Below are 22,949 nucleotides of genomic sequence, written 5' to 3' on the forward strand. Positions count from 1 at the left end.
AAATGCGGAAGAAGTTCAGGTGGAGGATGAAGATAGTGATGGTTTAATTGATGTGGATATAGATTGTGACCCAGGTGTTGGTGGATCACATTGGACTTCCACTAGGTCAAGGAAGAAAATTAATCACAATCAAAAAAGTAATGAAATGAAGAAACATGCTAGAGGGTTGTCTGATAATGAATGGGAATCAGATGAGTTGGTAAGTAATGAAGGCAGTGATTCCAGCAGTGATGATGAAGATACATGTGGAAGTTTTCCCACTTTTTGTATGCCGAAAATTATGGCTGAATATGAATGGCAAGTTGGGACATATTTCGTTAACAAGGAAGAATTTATAGAAGCCATAAGAACTTATGGGTTGCAAAGTGGGAGAAATTTGAAATTTGAGAAGAATGACAAAAAAAGAGTAAGGGTGGTATGTTTGGGTGCAAGAGGAAAGTGTGTATGGATTGCTTATTGTGCTTATGTACCAATACTTAAAACCTGGCAGTTGAGAAAAATTGTGGACAAACATACTTGTTCTAGGGAGTTTAACAATCGTCTAATCAATGCAAAGTGGTTAAGTGGGAGAATAGAAAAGACAGTTAGAGAGAATCCTACTGTGAAGGCCATGCATATTCGAGAAAAGGGGTTAAGGAAGTGGAACGTGTCTATATCTCGTGCTATGTCTTTTCGAGCAAGATCCATGGCTGCAAACAAGATTGATGGTTCCTTTATAGAGCAATACAAACGTATATATGATTATGCTCATGAGTTGCGTAGATCAAATCCGGGTTCAACAATTAAAATAAAGGTTGAAGACCATGATGGTTCAAAAATATTTCAGAGATTATACGTCTGTTTTAAAGCATGCAAGGACAGCTTTGTATCATGTAGGTCTATAATAGGATTGGATGGATGTTTTTTAAAGGGTAAGTATGGTGGTGAGTTGTTGACAGCTGTGGCAAGAGATGCCAATGATCAAATGTTGCCTATAGCATACGCAGTTGTGGAGGTTGAAAATAAGGACACATGGTCTTGGTTCCTAGACCTTTTAATTGATGATCTTGGTGGAGTTGAATGTTGTGCCTCATGTACCTTTGTATCAGACCAGCAAAAGGTAATAAATTATTTTTCAGTCATTTAATTGGTTTTAATTGGTTCATTGCAGTTCTGATTTCATTTAATTGTTGTTATTTTGTTAGGGTCTGCTGCCAGCTCTAAATGAGCTCATTCCTGGAGTTGACCAAAGGTTCTGTATGCGCCACTTGTACGAGAACTTTAGGAAGAACTAGTTGTCCAGTACCACTTTTTCAATTGTCCAGTACCACTTTTTCATTTTATGCTTAGTGTGGGTCTGATTGTGCACATATTTTCATTTATGATTTCAAATTTCTGATAATTGCTGCAAAGTAATAATAGGTGTGATTAATGCATAACTGCAGTAAAAACTAGTTGCTATAGTATCTATTCATGATTTAAACACCAAACTTGTAGCAGTTTCATTTATGATTTGAAAATTCTGATAATTGCTGCAAACTAATAAAGGTATTGGTCAAGATCAAGGTTCAATACCACTGTGAAATGTGACACACTAGTGAACAACATGTCAGAGGCCTTCAACAGCGTGCTAGTGGATGCTAGGAGTAAGCCAATAGTTACCATGCTTGAAGAAATACGGTTGTACATGATGAATAGATGGGCAAGTAATAGATTGAAAGTAAGTTCTTTTCAAAGTTCAATATGCCCTAAAATTCAAGATAGACTGAACAAGGAGATGCAGTTAACAAAATATTGGGTTCCAAGGTACTGATCTTTGTCTACTTTATTGTGAATTTTGTGATTGGACTGCTTCATGATGTACGTCACTTTTTTTTTGCATGTAGTTGGTCAGCGGACAAGATTTTTGAGGTCAGACATGTTTCTACTTTGGGTGACAAGTATGTTGTTAATGTGGACAGCATGGAATGCAGTTGCAGAAAATGGAGTATTACTGGCATTCCGTGTTGTCACTCGCTAACTGCAATGACCTTCTTGAATCTGAATGCAGAACAATTTATAGCACATTGGTTTACCAAGTCATCATATGAAGAAATTTATAACTCAATAATATATCCTGTGAACGGCCAAAATGTGTGGGAGATTACTCCATTCCCCGATGTCTTGCCTCCTGTAAAGCGTACCTTACCTGGAAGACCAAAAAAGAAAAGGAGACTTCTAGCTTCTGAGCTTAATAAAGATGAAACCCAAGTTAGAAGAGCAGGGGAAAGGAAGAAGTGTGCCATCTGTAAACAAGTAGGACACAATAGAAGCACATGCCCACATGCTCCCCCATCTCCAGAACCATCACCTAATACAACCCAACCGTCAAGTTCTAATGTAGGTGATAATCTGCCACCAAGTGTCAATTTGACTCAAGCTTCAACTTCAAATCAACCAATTTCAGCACCTACAACAACCACTCCAGCACCTGCAACGCCCATTCCAGCACCTGCAACGCCCATTCCAGCACCTGCAGCAGCCATTCCAGCACCTCCAACAGCCATTCCACCAGCTGCAACAGCCATTCGACCACTTTCAACACATCCCACTGCAACAGCAAATGCACCACAACGTCCCCCATCACGTGGCAGACCCAGCATGAGGCAGAAACTTCCACATAGGAGGGGGCAAGTTTGGAAACCGTGAAGTACTTGATGTATTTTGGATGTTTTATTTGTTGTATTTAATGTATTTTGTGGTATGTATCCACTTTGGATTTAGTTTTGGATGTAACACTTGATGTTATTTTGGAATTATTTTTGGATGTACCACTTCAAGTGGACCCATATGTGGGTTAACATTGCAGGCTTTGTTCAAAACCAGTTGAATTTAATTAGACAAAGGAATATATTTTGGACATCATGTGGCCCCTTTCAGAATATATTTTGCACTTCATGTGGCCCATTTCATTGTTTTACTGTTGCACGCATATTAACACACATATCTTGCATTTCATATGGCCCCTTTCTTTCAATTGTATAAGCCTTTTAATATTAACAGATTTTCACAGATAACAAATTCACCAATACAGAACACACTGTGATTTGAAACTTTATATATCACACCAAAACAAGCTACATAATTGCACAACATACCAAATACAACCTTCACAACAATTTAAGGACTTTTCAACAGCACTGAAACTAAGATTATATTAAGGACAACAACAACACCAACAACTCCTATTAAACATTTCACCCATTTCTCATACAACTTAATACTCTTTTCTAAACTACAAATCTCCCTATTTTGGCTCAAGATAACACCATCTCTTTGGTCAATATCATCTTCTCCACTCCACTTGAAATAATTACACCCAACAGATTCTTGATTTCCTATCTGTTCGTAAAGAGAAGACAAAAACCAATCAACAATAATTACAATCAATAATTTTAAAAAACAAATCTGCAACAACACTTAACCAACTAACCTTGAAATTTGGGCATCCCCAAAATTTCTTCCCAGCATTCCTAGTTGTTCTAGCAGTTCTAATCACAGCAACATCTCCACACCGACAAATTGGAGTTACACCCAACCCTTTCCATCCACCACCAGCAGAGGACAAACCACGATTTCCATTACCCGAACACGTGCAAGAACAACAAGAGTTCACTTGTGACATGCTTCAAACCACAACAAAATCGCCACCTGCAGGATTTCACACCACCAACGAAAATCGCCACCTGCAGGATTTCACACCACCAACGAAAATCGCCACCTGCACGATTTCACACCACCAACGAAAAAAAGGGGAAGGAGGAAGAAAACCTTCTCAATTTAGGGTTTCCTACTCAATTTAGGGTTTCTTTAAAACTCATGCCACGTCAATTGCACCCCCGTTTTAAAAACTTTGACACGTAGCAGTTCAATTATGCCACGTGAGTACTGTGTGAACGGCGTTTGTTCAATTTAAACGGAAAGGACCAAATCGAGTCACTTTTAAAAATTAAAGGACTAAATTGATACTCCAGATCTTTAGAGGACCTTTTTGAGACTTAAGAACAAATTCGAGGACTAAAACAGTAATTAAGCCTATTTTGAACTATGCATAATGTAACTTCTAATGTCATTGACTTCAATTATTTATTTCACTTTATTTCCTAATAATTTATTTCACTTTAATCATCATAGTTTTAGGATCCCATATACCAAATCTCAATGATCTTTCATCATAAAAGGAACGACTATCAAAGTGATCATACTATGAGTTCAATGCAAAAACACACCATCTCAATCCCAATACATACACAAAAAGATAATAACGTAGATACTTTATACAAGTATTTACACACTTAACTATTTTTTTTCAAAATTTGTATCACCAATCACGATCTTAACCGCATATTCCTTCAATAATTACAATATTTATAATAATCTATGGTGACCTAATTTATCTTGTATTGCATTAGACACAATTCAATAAATATAATTCATTAATAAAGTCCCATAATCTATTTAAAACATAATAATTTCCCAAGGTAATGAACTTTCAGATCCTTACGCTATTTTTCAAGATCTCATCCTCCAACGTTTTTACATATTATATTTTTATGCATTTTCTAGATAATACGTAAGAAATTGATATCTTTTAGACACGTCAGCTAAATTCTTATTATATTATCTTTTATTTTTGTTTAACAACCTAGCATTCTTCTCTTGTTTTCTGATAAGATAAGTTTTATCATATAAATATATTTTAATTTGGTATAGACCACGACTTTAGTCCTGACCTACATGGATAGGGTTAAAAAAGATAGGGTCCAAAAATTCACATAAAAAAAAGTTTATAGATACAATATGGTAGTCCAGAAAATATATAAATCAAATAGTTAATACAAAATATTATATAAAGAGTAAAATCATATGAGTAATTGTATCAAATCAATGGACAACCATTAATTCATAACACTCCTCTTTGGGTGTCCATTGATGAAAGAATGTGTCTCGTTAAAATCTTACTAGAAAAAACTCTTTGGGATAAAAACCTCGTGAAGGAAAAAGAGTACATCATTCTATATAATATTGTTCTTTACATCTTCTATTTCTCCCCTCATGTAAACTTAGATCATTAAGATGACGAAGTCCAATCTTGTAAACCAATTGCTCAAAAGTTCTCCTTAACAAAGACTTTGTAAATAAATCTGCTAGATTTTCGCATGAACGAATTGTTTGGATCTCTACATCATCCTTTCAATTGAACAATCCACTATTGTCTTCATGTATAGTTGTTAATTCCATTCTTCTCAAGGATAGACCACAAGTTTGCCTCATGTAATGCTAAAATTTCCGCATGATTTGACGATGTTGTTGTTATTGTTTATTTCACAGATCGTCATGAAATTGCTTGCCACCACATGTGAACAAATATCATGTTTATGATTGATCATTATGAAGATCTGATAAATAACTTGCATAACCCCTTAGATCTGATTTTGAATCATTTGGGTAAAATAAGCTCATATTCATAATACCCTTAAGGTAACAAAGTATATGTTTTACTCCAATCCAATGTCTTCTTGTAGGTGAAAAACTATATCTTGCTCACAAATTTACAGCAAATGTTGTATCAAGTCGAGTATAACTAGTAAGATACATTAATGCTCCTCTAGCACTAAGATATGGTACTTCAGGACCAAGAAGTTCTTCATCTTTTTTTCTTGAGGTTTAAAAAGGGTCTTTATCAACATCTAATGTCCTCACTATCATTGGAGTGCATAATGAATATGATTTGTCCATATAGAACCTTTTAAGCACTTTCATTATATAAGCTTCTTGATGTACAAAAACACCGTTTTTAAAATACTCAATTTGTACACTCAAACAAAACTTTGTCCTTCCAAGATCCTTCATCTCAAATTCTTTCCTTAAATAATCAATTGCATATATGAGCTCATTAGGAATTCCAATGATGTTTATGTCATCTACATAAACAGGAATTATGGCAAATTCATTTTCGGATCTTTTCATATAAATACAAGGACAAATGTGGTCATTTTTATACCCTTCGACGATTATACTACATACGTCCTGATTGTTTCAATCCATAAATGGACTTATTCAATTTTATTAAATAATCCTCTTTAGAATTTGCTTTGTTAGGCAAATTAAATCTTTCAGGAATTTTCAAATAAATATCATTCTTAAGATAATCATACAAATAGGTTGTAACATCATCCATTAGATGTAAATGCAGACCTTGTTGTGCAACTAGGATAATCAAATATTACAATGTTGTTGCATCCAATACCATTGAATATGTCTTTTCACAAATAAATGTCAAGTTTTTGTGAAAAACCTTGAGCAACCAATTGTGCTTTGTATCTAACAATTTCATCTTTCTTAATTTGTTTTTGCACAAAAATCCATATGTACCCAACGGGTTTCACACCTTTAGGTGTGTGAACTATAAGTCCAAAAAAAATTTGTTTAGCAAGCAAATCTAATCATGCTTCTTTGCATATTTTCATTTTGGTCAATCATTTCTTTGTTAGCAATCTTCAATGATCATCGATTATTAATCCTCATTGTCATTCATAGCATTCATCGTTATATTATATGTAAAAGTTTCATCAATGTTGACTTCATTTTGGTTCCATATTATATGATTCATGACATAATTTATTGAGATCTCATCATTTTCAACAATTTCAAGTACCCGAGGTTCTTTTGGAACCGAATCATTAATTATGTCAAATGAATCTTTTGAGATTTTCACATTTTCGATTAGGTCATCTTGTATTTTAGCTCCCTTTCTCATTCAAGAGTTTTTATCTTTGGAACTAACAGGCCTACCACGCTTCAAACGTGTATTTGGAACTAACAAGCCTACCACGCTTCAGGCGTGTTATGAATTAATATCAAATATCTTCGGAGCATTAGTAGTTGGTATTAATTACCTTTTTTTTCTATCAGTAAAACGTAAGGTAATTGATTGACTAATTTTGTAAATGAATTGTCCTTTGAACTTCTAGTTCACATTCTTTTTTACAAGGATCAAGATGAGATAATGATAATTCATTCCAACCAATACCTTTGTCCAATTATTTTCTTTCTCCCCCTAACGTTGGAAAAACTTATTCATCAAAGTGACATTCGAAAAGTCAAACTATAAATAAGTTTCCTGTTGGTAGATCAAGATATTTCATTATTGAGGAAGAATCATATCCAACATATATTCTCAATTGTCTTTGAGGATCCATCGTAGTCCTTTTTGGTGGGGAAAACATATACACCACACCAAAAAAATTCTTACATGAGAATATTAGGTCATTGACCAAAAACCAACTACATAATAGAGTATTTGTGATAACTTGTTGGTTTGATGCAAATCATTAATGCAACATGCAAAATTGCATATCCCCAAGTAGCCATTGAAAGATTAGCTTTCATAAGTAATGATCTTGCAACCAATTTTAGACATTTTAGTAATGATTTCACAAGTCTATTTTGAGTATGAACATGTGCTACTTGATGCTCAACTTCAATTCCAATTGATATACAATACTCATGAAAAGCATGAGATGTAATTTCACCAGTATTATCAAAATGGATTTTCTTAATCGGATAATCTGAGAAGTGAGCTCTTAACTATACTAGTAACTTTGCAAATACTTGATTGTGAGTTGATAATAAACAAATATGTGACCATCTAGTTGATGCATCAATTAAAACCATGAAATATATAAATGATCCACATGGTGGGTGTATTGGACCACAAATATCACCTTGTATTTGTTCTGAAAATGAGATTGACTCATTTCTATTTTTTTTTATGATGGTTTTATTATCAACTTTTGTGAACGTACTGTACTGTACATGAGAACTCATTGGTCTGGAGAAGTTTCTTGACTCTTAAGTGGGTGTCCACATTAGTTTTTTAACCTTTTTTCGCATCATAATAGATCCAAGATGACCTAACTGATCAAACCAAACAAGGAATTCATTTTGATTCGTAAACTTCTAGTTTATCATTACATGCATTTTAATTATACTAATATATGCATAATACAATTCATCCAATTAATCATGCCAAATAAGGCATTCATTTTGATTCATAAACTTCTAATTTATCATGACATGCATTTCAATTGAACTAATATATGTTTAGTACAAAACATAAGAGAATGTTCATAATTTCTCCAATACAGATTTTTTTTTCAACTCAATCGTAGAGATATAAAGATATTTCATATCTTTTTCATTGTCTCAATAGGATATCCATTTAGACAAATATCCTTGAAACTTAATAAGTTTCTATTCAACTTCTTGGTAGAAGTATAATAACTCTTCTAGAGCCTTCAAATATATTTGTAGTACTATAAATAATACTAACATTGATGTCTCACATTATCAAACAAGAGAAAAATTTATTACTCTTGAGAATTGTATAAGTTGTTGCACTATCAATAAGACACATATCCTCATCATTGGTACTAGTGCCAACATTCGTTCTTCATATAAACGTAAATATCAATATGAGATTTTTTTAACACTCTCATAACCAATGAGGTGATCAATGCTTCCATTTGGTTTGGCAAAGAAAATAATAATATCAAGATAAGTAGCATCAATATGGCCATAATCATAATCATCATAGTAAAGCGTGTTTCTATGTTCTTCTAATTATTTGTCAGATGCTTCGGTGTACGACAAGTACAACTCAAATGACATTTACCATCGTAATGATAATATATACTTTCATCTTATTTATCAATATTTTCACATTTTCTTTTTCCCTTTTTCACATTTTGTGCCATTTCTGGTGACAAAATGTGTCTTTAAAATTTCCTTTATAACCATGTCCATAATCAATATCGCGATCATGAAAATATAAATCAAATATTGTTGCATTCACTTCTGGGAATGGAGCAGAACCAATTGGACAAGTTTCATGATTTTCTATCAAAGGCTCATTGCTTTATTCAACCATATAAAGGCATGAAATAAATTCATAATATTTATTGTTGCATTCACTTCTGGGAATGGAGCAAAACCAGCTTGGCAAATCTCATGATTTTTTATCAAAAACTTCATTGTTTTGTTAGCCATACCAAGGCATGAAATAAATTCATAATAATTGAGAATTTTTTTTCACAGTATTGTTCTCTAAGAAGCAAATTAGTTGTTCAGATGCTTTATTTCTTTCTTTAATGGTATCATCAACACCCATTGCATCTAAATGTATTTCAACATTTAATATCCAATATAAGTAATTTTCCTTGTAATATCAAGGGTCACAGATTTCACAAATTCAAAATTTGTAAGGTTTGACATGTTTAGAATTAGTATAACAAAGAATAGTAATAATAATCGTCATTATAATAAAATTGTAAATGAAGAAAAGGATTAGGAAGAGTTTGGATTAAGATATTCAGAACATTGTCCTTAGAGAAAAAAAGTTTCTACTAGCCATCAGTTGGTTGAAGTATCATGCTGATAACATGTTATAAAATAAAGCTAATAATAGAAAGGAGAATAGAAAGAAGAATATAGAATGAGAGAATGAGGAGGAACTTTTTTGTGTGTCTTATTACTAATAGGAAGAGTCATATTTATAGATACAACATGGTAACCTAGAAAAGATATAAATGAAATAGTTAATACAAAAATTACATAAAGAGTAATGAATCTATGAGTATCAATCATATAAGTAATTATATCAAATCAATGGACGATCAATAATTCATAACAAGGACTAAATAGTTATACATCAATTTACTACAATTTAAAAAAATATTTTAAAAACTCATGCAATTTTAAGTTATTTAAAATTTAATTAAAATCTTATGGTTAATGAAACTCACTTTAACCCTAATCCTAACACACTTTATGTGGAGACATTTTGGGATTAGGAATATTTCAACTCAATGATTTGGTATAGCAATAAAGAAGGGTTTCTTTTAGAAACGGGTTGAGATGGATCCATATATCATGATTCAAATTGACACTTCTATATATTTTATAAGATAATGGTACCTTTCTTCAATAAAATAGAATTTCAAATTTTAGATATTTTATCATTTTGTTTTTAATTTTTACTCCTTTTAACATAATGTTGGTAGCAAAGCGGTACCAATTAGTATCCTACAAATAGCATAGTATAGCTCCTACATTTTTCTAAATATTTCCATCAGATAAGACTTTTACTTTCAATCTTTTCATTCTCAATATGAGAATCATGTAATTCATTAAATATAATTCTTTCTGAGTAGTTTTCATAGCGTAACAAAGAAACATGGAACAAACTTTACATTAAATAGTATGGATAAATCTTCTAGTTCATATGCGATAACTGATCTGAATTTATACAAATAAAAGGATTAGTTTAACACAACAAAAATGAATAAAACCTATGATTACTCAACCAATAGCAAGTAAAACAATCTGGTTTCCGTCCGAAAAGTAATAAACAATTCATAAAGTGGACAACTTTCAAGTGAAACTAACAAAGGACGAAATAATGCTAGGTAGACTACATTTGCTATCTTATAAATAAATGCTATCTTTTCTCTACAGAAACACAGCTAAAACGAACCAACGATCAAAACACAGCGAGTTTTGTTTTGAAACTATATATACATATTAAACAACAGATGTTAAAATAACCAGTTGGTACTTGGTAGGTTCTTCACTTTCTGTCACACTTGTTCGTTTCCCTTGAGAATATTGTACTTGCAGAGAGGACAAGTAGCATTCATCTTCAGCCATTTCACTATGCATGAAGAATGGAAATGATGGTTGCAGGGAAGAGCATGGAGCTCTGCCCCATCTTCGTATGAACAGAGGCAAATACAGCATTCCTGAAAAACAACAACAAATATTAATAAAATAGGCTCCTGAAAATTGAATTCGAATCTTAGAAGACCAAATTTTACAGTCTCCGGATGAAGTTTTCTATTTTAAAGTAAATTATTTTTTATCTAATGAAGGAAATTTATTCTGTAAGGGATAAACAAGCTGGAATCTTGAATAATAATAACGAAAAGACACTAAGCAACATCCTAGAAGAGTTCAAGGCCACATACATCTTCAACTAGCTTCCTCTTTCAAGAATAGTTTAGTAAAATCTTCACTAAAACCATCTATGCAAAAAAATTGCACCTAATAACAAAATCCTTTGCTAATCCTCTTGTTTAATTACTATTATTTCCTTGGTGACTTCATCTTTGATAAGTGTCAAAGTCTACACTTCCTCCTTTACTAATAACAGTGCATATGTTTATTTAGAGCACGTTTAGGAAAGTTGACGTTTTTGGAGAATAAGTTGTGTTTGGAAAAATAACTGAAATCGTAAAAAGCTTTTCTCTGTATATAAGCTATCTTCGTGCATACGAAAACTTGTATCTTACAACGACTTCCTAACAACCTTTTTCCATTTTAGCATACTTCTTATGTAAAACCTATTTCATTTGTTGCATCCAAACATAATAAATCTCCTTAAAACCACTTTTTCAACAAATTTACTCAAACAAAAAATAATACCGATTACAATGAAATACAACGACGATTAACATATAAACCATTATTGAAACAATCTTGTTTGTTTGCAGTAGTCCCAAAATTAAAATATAGTTGTTTTCAATTTTCTTGGACTTCGTTTATAGTAGTCCGTGATGAGTAAATTATTTTCTTTCATATAAATATTTTTTTACCCCAACCTCTTTGTACTTTCTAAACTGAACACATTAAATTCGGGAAAAAAATATAATCATACCAAAAGTTCAGGTGCAATTTGAACTCAAATTTTGAACCTACATCAATTACTCCCCAAATTTCTAAAATATCATGGACTTTAGGAATTAGCACACAAATAGAGACCAAAGTAAGCAACCTTGGAACTACTGTTTGAAGTTGTGAATGTCAATTTCAGTGCTTAGTTGTAGAAATTAAATTTATTACTTTCCCCCCTGGTTAACCAGATTCACACACGAGTACAAGGAGCCACAAGGTACAAATATTTGTGCATTGACTAAAATAGAAAATCAAATAACCAGCAATTTCTATTTCATAGAAGTGATGGAATGTGAGACAAATAAATAGCATTTGAGAAGAGCATACCGCATCCTCTGGTAAAAGCAGTCGTTCATTTGCCAAGTAAGCACTGCTGGTTTCTATAGGAACCATTGATCCAGCTCCACCACTGGGCTTATCCTCATTGCTTAGTATTCGAAATCTATATTTTGGAAGTATGCTAAGATCTGCTTCTGACGCACCTTCCTGTGTTATTCCAGAACAATAGGAGAAAAATTAGAAGGTTCATAACTTCAAAATATTTTAGTCGGTCTAAAATGTTTTTCATTCATACCTGTCCTGCAACCGCATAGAGAATAGCAATGATGCAGGGCAAACAACAACAAAGCGCAATACCAATCAAGCACGCCAAGACAACACAAAAGATGGCAAAAAAGACATCAAATGCCAGAAAGACAACAGATAACCTGTAGAATTACAAAAACAGATTTTTGTCATTGATGCTAGCAAGATTCACAAAATTCAGCAAACAATTTGTCAAAAAGAATTAGCAAGTGTCCAAACATTCGAATATTCATGAGTATATGAAAAAGAAAATGAAAATATTGGTTTAATTGATAGATTATTTTATGGGAAATAAAAAATAAAAAACAACATAAAAATGTGTCTGAAACTTTTAAATTGAAAAATATTTCAAATTAGGATTGATGGGGATTTCAAATAATTCATAACGCTTAATTCTTTTTAGTCTTGAATGTGGAATCCCCAAGTACAAATACTTATACTGGAAAAGTATTGGGATCACATCCATATCAAACACTGATACACTTATGAGGCTCCTAAATACATATCCAAGAAGTACCCTGGAATTTTCTTCGAAGTTACTAAAATTTATTGATTGGTACATTTCGGATACAAGTACTTGAATTGAACAAAGGTCGCAAGCTATGAGGCACAACCACATAAACCAATACATATATGATAATCCTTTGATACAATGCTTCTAAATACATATATCCAAGGATTATCCTTCAATTGTCTCTAATTTTATTAAAATTTTACTGACTGATGCATCTGGTACCTATAACTGAACAGGAATATAATTACATACAGCTCTATTTTCCTTGATATCCCTAAACTGGTTGTCAATAGAAGACAAGCATATAGAGCCAAGAATTCTTTTCAATAGGACTAATGATGATTTTTTGCAACATTCTAACATGAGTTGGGAAAAATATGTACTTCTTGTGACATGGTCATTCTAGAATTTGGATTCTCTGCTGAATTTTTTTTGTGTTGTCCTCGGTCGTACCTTTAAAATACACTGATTTTTTATGTTTTAGAATATATTAAAAATCTTGTAAATATACCAAAAGTAATGTATTTTGAAGACACAACAGAGGCTAACACAAAAAAGCTAAGTGCAGAAAATGGATTCAGTCATTCTACTTGATAAGGGCAAATGATACATATATGAATACAGTTTTTCTTTTCTTTTTTTATTTCTTTTAAGTTTGATCATCAACCATTGGCATAATCACCTATGAACTAAAAATTACAAAATACCTATTGTGCATATGTAACATGTCAAGGTGGCTACTAAATAGAGTTATCATATCTAAATTTAAATTTTGATTTATTTTAGTTTATCCCTTTACCTATCCTAGATCTGGATATCAGAATGCTGATTCAGATCCATATCTTGTTAATTAGGAAATTTTGTAGATAAGACCCTAATAATTAGGAATCTTTATTTTTTTTTTTTATTTAGATTATCAAGTAGGTCCTAAATTAGGACCAACTAGAATACATGTTTCTTATGGCCCTATTAGTTAGGAAACTCTACTTTTAGGAAAATGCACTTCACTTTCCTAAAAATATTATGAAAATTAAAAACTGAAGTTTGGAAGTATAAAAATAAAGAAAATTTTATAAACAAAAATTGAATAATATAAGTATTATATATTAAAAGCATCAGATATTTACTGTCACTAAATTATAAATTCTTGTAAAAATATAAAACTTATATGTTTTAGAAAACACTATTTTAATATAAAGTAAAGAAATAACTATAAAATATATGATTACATTTATTAAGTTATTATTATATGATTTCAGATAAATAAAATAAGGAGTACAATTGTTACTCTGTTAATAGAATTACTTTATTAAAACCATGACATCAGGGAAGTGTAAGTGCACTTTACCCTTATTTTTTATTTTATCATAATTGTTAAGAATATCTTTTTAAAGATTTTATTAAAAAATATTATCAATAAGAAATAATTTTCACAATAATTTGTGTTAATATCCAGGAGAGGCTCTGTCAAGGAAGAGTCTATTTCTTGTCCTATATGGATGCCTTATCATAACCAAGGTTGTTGAAAGCCAGCATAATCTCGTGTATGCATTGTTCAGGAAGCCAAACATATAGCGAATATCATCAGTATCTCTAAGTCAACATGCATAGATAGATATCAGAATATCAAAATTAATACACAAACATTATTTTAGAAGTTGAAATACAGGCTCACCAGTACAATCGTGGGGCATCTTGCAGAAGTACATCACCACCAGAGACAACCCAGTAAAACCCCACTATCCACCAAAGGAATGAAACCCCTGTATTTATTGATTCACATCGTTTTGTGAACCTGTATTGTAAATAATAAAAAATTGGTGTCATCAAATATTAATTAATTATTAATTATATAATACAGTCCAAAGAAGTATCGAGTACAATATACTATTAATAAGCCTAACAAAGTATATAGTAGATCAACATGCTTCATCAGCCAGGGTATTGAACACAAGAACAGACATCTTATTCCCTTTTCCTAAAGTTAATGATAGTTCTATCCTGTGGGCCGTCGTTAGTCCTCACAGTGCACCATGTCAGGCAAAACTTCTAGCAAAAAATATCAACTGAATGATTCCATTTGCTGAGACCTATTTGAAAACCATAAGTTCTTGCAATATTACCAGACATGCACTACAATTTTCTTACCAACAATTGTGACTAATCCTCGTTTAGTATACAACATTATAAATTTATACCATTTTTAACTACCCCTGCTTGGAGGCTCAATAGTACTCAAGCTTTCAGCAGAAAAAGAACAATTAGTCCTCTGTCACATATGAATTAGGCCCAAGGATGAATCTATCACAGTTAATAAAAAGAGTAAACAATTGCAAGAATACATAGCCTTTTATTCCAGAAGTCTGATATAAAGGGGGAAATAGGGAAAATTAATTGCAATTGCATGTAAAAACCTACAGTTAATGTTAGGCATGGAAGTAATGAGAGGGTTAGGAAGAAATTTGTAGATAAAAATAGTAAAATGGGTAGTTGAACGGGAGGAGACTTTCTAGGAAAGCCTATATATTCTTTTCTTGTGGGATGTTGGGGGATTCTTTGGAGTCTTTGGACTTCGTAGCAGGGAACACCCTGTGTGAAAAGAAAGCAGTTTTCCTTTGGAAGCTTTGGCTTTTACGGTGTGTAAAGTGAATAATAGAGTACAAGAATTTGTCTTTTCTTTTTTCTGTCTTGTTTCCTTGTCATAGTTTTGGGTGCCTAACAATTTGGTCCGACCTACCAGATACGTTGAGGAGGAGTCATGGAAAGTTGAATCAGTGCTTTGGAGAAGTGGGTCAGTGAACAAGAAAAGGTGATTGCAGAATTGAAATATAGCTTGCAAGAAATCAAAGAATTGCTAGAATTTCCAAGAAATGCAAAAGAAGTTCTGAAGAGTGACAATTCTATCAATCGAGGAAGGAGGGGAGAAAGAGAGGAACGGAGTGATAATTTAGAGGAGGAGGAAGAGGAAGAAGTACAAAGGCATTCGATGAAAAAGGTGGAATTACCAACCTTTGAAGGGAACGATCCAATGGGGTGGACAACAAGGGCTGAAATTTTTTTTGAAATTTAGAAAAGTGCTCCGAAAGAAAAGTTGTGCCCAACCATCATTAGCATGGAAGGGAACGCAGGCCAGTGGTTCAAAATCTAGCAATAAAAATCCAAGAACCTTTCTTGGGAAGATCTCACAACAACTCAACCAAGGATAGTTGGAGGCAACAGGAGAAGCATGTTATTTGAGAGTTCGGCGGGGTGATAGACTAGGAGTAAAAATTTTATTTGAAAGTTTGGCAGCAATAACACGAGTGGGAAAGTTTAATCCATGAATTCAAGATATTGGTATCACAAGTAAATACAACTTCATAAGATCAGTTGAGGGAGTATTTCCTTGCAAAGCAACAAGCCCTATGCAAGAAGAACAACATTCCCACCAACATCAAGTTGATGCATTGGATGAAATTGTGAATCTAATTGGGGTTGATGTTGCAGCTTTTGTTGGTTGGAGAAGACCTAATAGTCATTCGGTTTGCACCACCAAGATTGAGACCCCCCAATAGTATTTCATTACAAAAAACATATAAAAAAAGTAGTGGTTAGACTGTGGGAGAATGGCTTGTCCGAGACGAGTTTGATTGGCATTAAAGAAATTGGATTTGTCAAGATTGTTGATGTTTTTCAAGAAACGAGTAATGTTTTGCACCGAGTAGAAGACTCGCAAAATACTGAAAAAGGATCTAGTCTTCAGATAGATTTGACTGTGGGTTCCAAAAATACTCTCAAGTTCGATGAGCAAAACATTGAATACAAAGGTCACTCACATGATTATGGAGCAAGTGTAAAATCGGCTTCTGTGACAGAAATCGACGCGATGGTTGAACCACACGATTCAGATGAAGTTGAACCATGGAAAATCAACTGCTTGGAGCTTGGGGCTGAACCAAATGCATTAGTTGAAGCAAGATTTGAGTTGTTACCTGGTTTGAAGGAAACTTGTGATGTTTCAGAACTGGAAACTAAAGTTAAGGAATGTGTTGGAGCCTACCAAGAAAGTTTTCTTGTCAAAGCATCCATTGATGTTATTATGGAGGTTATTGGCTTACAAATTGCTTATATGGTATCTGATAATATATTTTTGGATGTTACGGATCAAGGTATTGCTGGTTTGCTTCTTATGATAACTATTTGCAAGATTTATGACCAAGTCAGCAATCAGGATGGTGAAAAAGAAGATATTGTTGGAGTAAGTAATAAGTAATGCATTTGGGAACCATTTATCTGCTGTAATCATGATTAGTACCTAGTCTTCTACCTAGGAGTCTAGTGTACTCTATGAGTTGTACCTAGGAATCTAGGGTAATCTTTTTGATCTTTCATCTTCATTGTATCAATTTCTATCATTATAAATAGAAGATCACAAGAGGGATCTTGTAAGCCCTCCAATTTTACATTATCTTTTTATTCTCAACTGATATTAACAAAGATGAACATGTCAACAATGGCGCTTTGGTTAGAGTACAAGATCTAGTTGAGCGCATGGATGAAGAAAGTCATGAGGGCTGAGGCAGCTTAAATTTCAAGAGTTCAACCTTGAGGACAAGGTTGTTCCAGCAGAGGAGAGTAATGTTGGGTATGGAAGTAATGAGAGGGTTAGGAAGAAATTTAGATATAAAAATAGTAAAATGGGTAGTTGTACAGGGGAAGACTTCCTATGAAAGTCTATATATTCTATCTTGTGGGATGTTGGGGGATTCTTGGGTATTGACAGTTTTTTGAATTTGTGATAGGGAATACCCTGTGTGAAAGGAAAGCCGTTTTTCTTTGGAAGCTTTGGCTTTTACCGTGTGTAAAGTGAATAAAAGAGTGCAAGACTTTGTCTTTTCTTCTTTTTCCTTTCTTGTATTCTCATCACAGTTTTGGGTGCCTAACGGTTAACCTGAGGAGTGGGGAACAGCATGATAAATGAAAACCCACAGCTAATTATACCCACAATGTGAAGTAGTGAAAAGTTCACTGCCTATATATCCTCATAAACTATGAAGGAAAGAAACATTTTATTAGCTATCTTGGTCACTCATGTATCAATTAATGTTGAATGAACTTAATTTATAAAAATATAGCATACTCAAATATTTTCAAGAAGTCCATGACATAAAATCTACTTCAGGGAAACAACTATTATTAATTGGTTATCAAGTACAAGCCCATAAATGATCTTATGTTTTACAAAATACCAATCAATCCAAAACTTGAGCTAAAAGTGAATTAATGAATGAAATGTGGCAATAAGGATCGAACAATACGAATCAAAGAGATTCTTATACCACCTCAGTAAACCAAGACCATTAAATATTAGGTTGAGTTGTTTCAAAGTGCACAGGTCAAGTACTTGAAACAATATGCGCACTAAAAAAGATTGAAACAATAGGAAATGGAAACATAGGTTACGTTTTATTCAACTTGTAAACTAGGTAGAAATAAAATAAAATAATTAAAATATATATTCAATCCAAATACTGCCAAATAGCTAATAGTTTAAACAAAAGGTTTGCATCATCAAATTCAAACCACAGAATACAAATGAATAACCCTAGAAACATATAAAGTCATAACAGTCCTCAATAGCTATGTAATTTGTTCATGCTGAGGATCCTCTAGCTAGTGCTAGCATGTGTAAGCTCTAGCCAATCCAAAATACACAATAAAATGTGCATGTTTTCAAACATATGGATACTACCATATCATATACAAATTCCTACAGTACAGGTATGACAAGCTTTTTCATTTCAACACCATGTTAGGGACAAAACTATATTTAGTATCAATACTATAATACATGCTAAATCCATGATGCACATTCTAAATAGTTTACAACCCATGCTTAGGTAGTAAAAGATGGCCAGCTACATACCTACTTGATAGGCAACCCCTTTAGTTAGTTAAATTGATTAGCAGAGTAATTAGAGTTAGTTAGTTAGTGAGTTGAGAGCTAGAATAATAAAGGAAATAGGCATGTTTCCTATAAAGAGATATTGAGAGGAATGGCTAGTCAATTGAAGAGTTAGTATTGTGCCTAGGGAGAGTCCTAGAGCTTGGAATGTATATGTGCTAAACGAGTTTCTATCAAAGGGTATTAGAGCTTGGATCAAGAAGCTGTAGGGAATTGTCAAGAAAATGACTTCAAGATTAATTCCAAGATTTGATCAAGTTATTCCTACTGGTGGACACCAATGCAGAGCACTATTTCAGGGACAAGAAACTACGCTATCATGGTTGTTGCATTTGCATTGAGAGGAAAAGCTCCTGAATGGTGGGTTTCATGTGAAAGGAACAACCAAATTGCAACTTGGTGGAGTTTGGATTTGTATACAAGATTCAGAGAATGAGGAGCAAGTATGCGGGAATGAAGTTCAAGAGAAAAGCCAAGAACCCGTGATGCAAAAGTAGAAACTGCTCACACAAGTGCAGCTACAAAACATAAAAGAAGATGAATAATTACAGAGAATGGAACCAACAACTGAAGGCAAGAAATGACGAAATCAGAAATTGTTGCAGAAGAAACCAGAATTCTCAGAAAAGGAAACCCAAGAAGGAGATATCCAACAAAAAACAAGTGGAGAAGGGATGATCTAGAAGAACGAAAAAATGATGAGCAAGGGAGAACACAGGGTAGAGAATCAAGAGAAACATTCTGACTCAAGAACTTGAAGAAAAAACGAAGATGAACATTTGATGGTGGATAACATCTCTGAAGAAGAAGCAAACATCAGTGAACCAGAAAAAGGGACTATGATAGATTCCATTAGCAGCTGCTTGCCACAATATCCTTTTTCATGGCCAAAAATGCTGCGGAAAACAGAGCATTGGAGGAGCATGGGGGCATTCAAATATTTGTGTTTGGTACAGTAGGAGCATTGAGGCATTCAAATATTTGTGTTTAGCTTGGTGGGTGGGATCAGCTTGGTCAGCGGCCTTTGGCTATTCACCTAGAGTAATTAGGCTTGTGTAGTTGAGAGCTAGAATAGTTAAGAGAAATAAACGGTGTTGCCTATCAATAGGAAGAGGTGTGGAGAGGAGTGGCAAGTCAACTGGAGAGTCGATACTGCAGCAAAGGAGTGTCCTGGATCTCTCAAATATCCAGAAAAATTGTGTTCTTTCTTTTCATCAATAAACAATGTTCTTGTGCGCTCAACCTGAACCAGTTTTTATCTCTACTACTGTCCACGTTATGATATTAGACAAGCGCATACCCCCTTCATGACCCTTCACTCATCCAGTTCAACCTAACTAATCAATAAAACATTCACATTTCTAGTTCACAACCTCTAGCAAACCAACTTTTGTTATCAAGAGCCTCTTCACGACACTCTGTCAGTTCTATCAAGTCCAATCATAAAAATTACATAACCCTTAATCAAAATCCAAAGCATAACATTTGAAAATTTCTTAGAATAACTTTACTAGACTACCTTAAAATGCAGAATATAAACATGACAAAAGCACAAGAAACTCAATTTTCATCTGACCAACTCTACGTTGAATAAGTTCGTATCTACTGAACCAGACCGGCACACAAACAATTACCTTTACCTCCACAACATAACACAAGCACTAACTTCCCCAAAGCTCCCCATAATTCATAATTTTTTTCCAGAGTTCGAAAGTCAAACTCAAAAGCTTAGCATCCCAACAGTTGAAAATAAATGAAAAAAATGCATTGATTTGAAAAGGAAAAGCCCTCCTCACCAAAATCAAACCTCTACAATCTAATAAAACTGAGCTGAACCCACTCAGATGTCAAATTAAGAAATTCAAAATCAAACCCATAACATCCAAAACAATGAACAATTCCACAAAAACAGAATAACTCAGCTCAACAAGAACAAAATTGAATTCAATTGAATTGAATTGAACGCACCGGGAGCGAGACGAATTGCCAGAGCTCCCATCCACGTCGCTGTCGCTGTCGTTTCCGCCCTCTTCGTTGTCACTGCCGGCCTGGCTCTCCACGTCCTGCGTCCCCTGGCCGCGGCGCGAGTCCCTCCGGCTACGACGCCGGTACTCGAGCCAGACGAGCACCACATGCACAAGGCACTGCAGCGCGTATCCGACGATCCACACGCGGATCGGCGAGTTCGGGCGCTCGCTGATGGTGCATGCGAGCATCGCGGCCGAGACGACCACGAAGGCCATGTTCCACGACATGTCGAGCGCCACCACCGGCTTGGAGTAGCCCCAGTCCGCGCGGCGCTCCTCGAGCTCGCGCGCCGCGGTCTCCCGCACCAGCATGGAGGGGCCTCGGCGGCCGGCTCGACCGAGGAGGAGCGCTAGCGCCGGTGCTCGGGCGGCGTCGTGGCGGTTGCGGAGCAGCGGCGCCTCCGCTGCGGCTGTCTGTGATGACATGGCTGGCCAAACTCTCTAGAGAGAGGAAGAGACAAGGCAATGCATGATTGAATAATTAAAATTGAAATTGAAAAGGTTTGAAACAAAGTGGGAATGAAAACACTGCTATTATTGTTATTAAAATAATGAATTAAATATAATAATAAAAAATTGAGGAGGCTTTTGAAGATGAAATTGAAGAGTTTGTTGTGTGATTAGATTTTTGAAGAGAAGAATGATTTGGTGAATAACAGAATGAGAAGAATTTGAAGAAGGAAGCAATTGTTCAGTTTTGCTTTGAAAGGTAGATTCAGAGAATGGTTGTTGAAAGGTTTGAGGTAAGAGTTGGAGAAGAACGAGTGTGGTGTGGTGCAATTCTATGGAGTGAAGGACACATGCCCTTTTTTCACCTAATGCACTATTTCATTTTTTTATATATATATTTTGTATAGATGAGTATACTACTACCTATAAAACTAACTCAGCTAAAAACTAAAAACTGAAAACATAATTAGAAACAGGAAAACATAAATGTTTATGTTGTATTTTTATTTTATTTTTTTTTCAAAAATATATTTTAACAATATTTTCCAAATTTAGTTTTTTATTATTTTAAACGATAGTTGTCATGATGAAGTGAGAATGATCTTTTGTAGTGAGAATCGAATGCTTGGTTGTCATTTCTTCTTCTTCTGTCTTTATACATTTTTTTTCCTCATCATATAAGATCGTTTTTATTATTTAAACTTTTGACAATATATTTGGATTTATGGTTTTCAAATATGTGAAGCTGTTGTCCTTTTTAAGTTATATTTAGGTATTTTTTTATAAAAAAATATTATGATTTAAGTATTCTAAAATTGTATAATTTAAAATATTTTAAATTATATAATCTAGAATTATATTTCATATCTGCATTGTGAAATTTAAAAGTATAAAATTGATTACGAATTACGATGGAAATGAGAAAAGGGTAATAATCGGTAAATAAACAAAATAATCGATCTATAAAGATTACTTAGACTTTTTTTCATTAAAAAACATCGAAAATTTATTTTTAATAATACATATATAACATTATACTCTTAACACTATACTAGTGAACTATCAAGATTAAGTATATTTTTTTATTGAGGAAACATTTTCAATGAATGAAAAAGTTATGGTTAAGTGAAGTTTATTGATTTTAGACATGACGCATCAAAATTGGAAATTTTTATAATTTATTTGTAAATCGGTCTTCTTGTACACATTTTTTAATATTTCTATTAATGTACATATTATATTTTTTATCGTATTTATTGTGAGACTCGTGATAGTGGGAGGGAAAACCCTTTACCTAAGAACCCACTTCCTTTATCTATTATTTTTCCTCTTCTTCCAATGCTCACACAGTTTCAAAAGAATGCTTGGTAGCAGCACTCCATTAGGTTCATTTTCTTCCTTTCTTTGCAATATTCTTCTTTACGCTATTTGAGTCTCCAATCATCTTCATCTCTTTCCACGTTGATGGGGGACCATGCAAAACAATCATAAACACTCCTTCAATCTTTATAGCAGTTAATGCACAACAAGCATAATCCACCGTGACACGGCCAAAACCCCACCTTTGCATGCAATGCAACGGCAGAACTTTAACACAAAATTTAGAAATATCAAATTATATTTTTTTTAATTCATTATATGTAATTCTAAGAATTTTAGAGAGTTGGTTTTCATTGTT

At 33.6% G+C, this 22,949-nt stretch overlaps 2 protein-coding genes across 2 annotated transcripts; one reads left to right on the top strand and one right to left on the bottom strand.

Moving 5' to 3' along the window:
• The first annotated feature begins 1,531 nt into the window (after positions 1-1,531).
• On the top strand, positions 1,532-2,667 carry LOC146888293 (uncharacterized). Its single transcript, XM_085670037.1, has 2 exons — positions 1,532-1,785; positions 1,866-2,667. The coding sequence occupies exons 1-2, from the start codon at positions 1,586-1,588 to the stop codon at positions 2,665-2,667; spliced, it is 1,002 nt and encodes a 333-aa protein (XP_085526163.1). The 5' UTR covers positions 1,532-1,585.
• Positions 2,668-10,360: 7,693 nt separating this feature from the next.
• On the bottom strand, positions 10,361-21,510 carry LOC114173930 (E3 ubiquitin protein ligase RIE1-like). The gene is made up of 5 exons (XM_028058613.2): positions 20,763-21,510; positions 14,526-14,645; positions 12,326-12,458; positions 12,079-12,237; positions 10,361-10,820 (listed from the first exon to the last, which is right to left on the bottom strand). Exons 1-5 carry the CDS (start codon positions 21,245-21,247, stop codon positions 10,659-10,661), a joined length of 1,059 nt encoding a protein of 352 aa, XP_027914414.1. The 5' UTR covers positions 21,248-21,510; the 3' UTR covers positions 10,361-10,658.
• Positions 21,511-22,949: the final 1,439 nt, after the last annotated feature.

Source organism: Vigna unguiculata, chromosome 2 (assembly GCF_037176805.1).
Source record: "Vigna unguiculata cultivar grain cowpea cultivar isolate G323 ecotype 2 chromosome 2, ASM3717680v1, whole genome shotgun sequence".
Classification (NCBI taxonomy): Eukaryota; Viridiplantae; Streptophyta; class Magnoliopsida; order Fabales; family Fabaceae; genus Vigna; species Vigna unguiculata.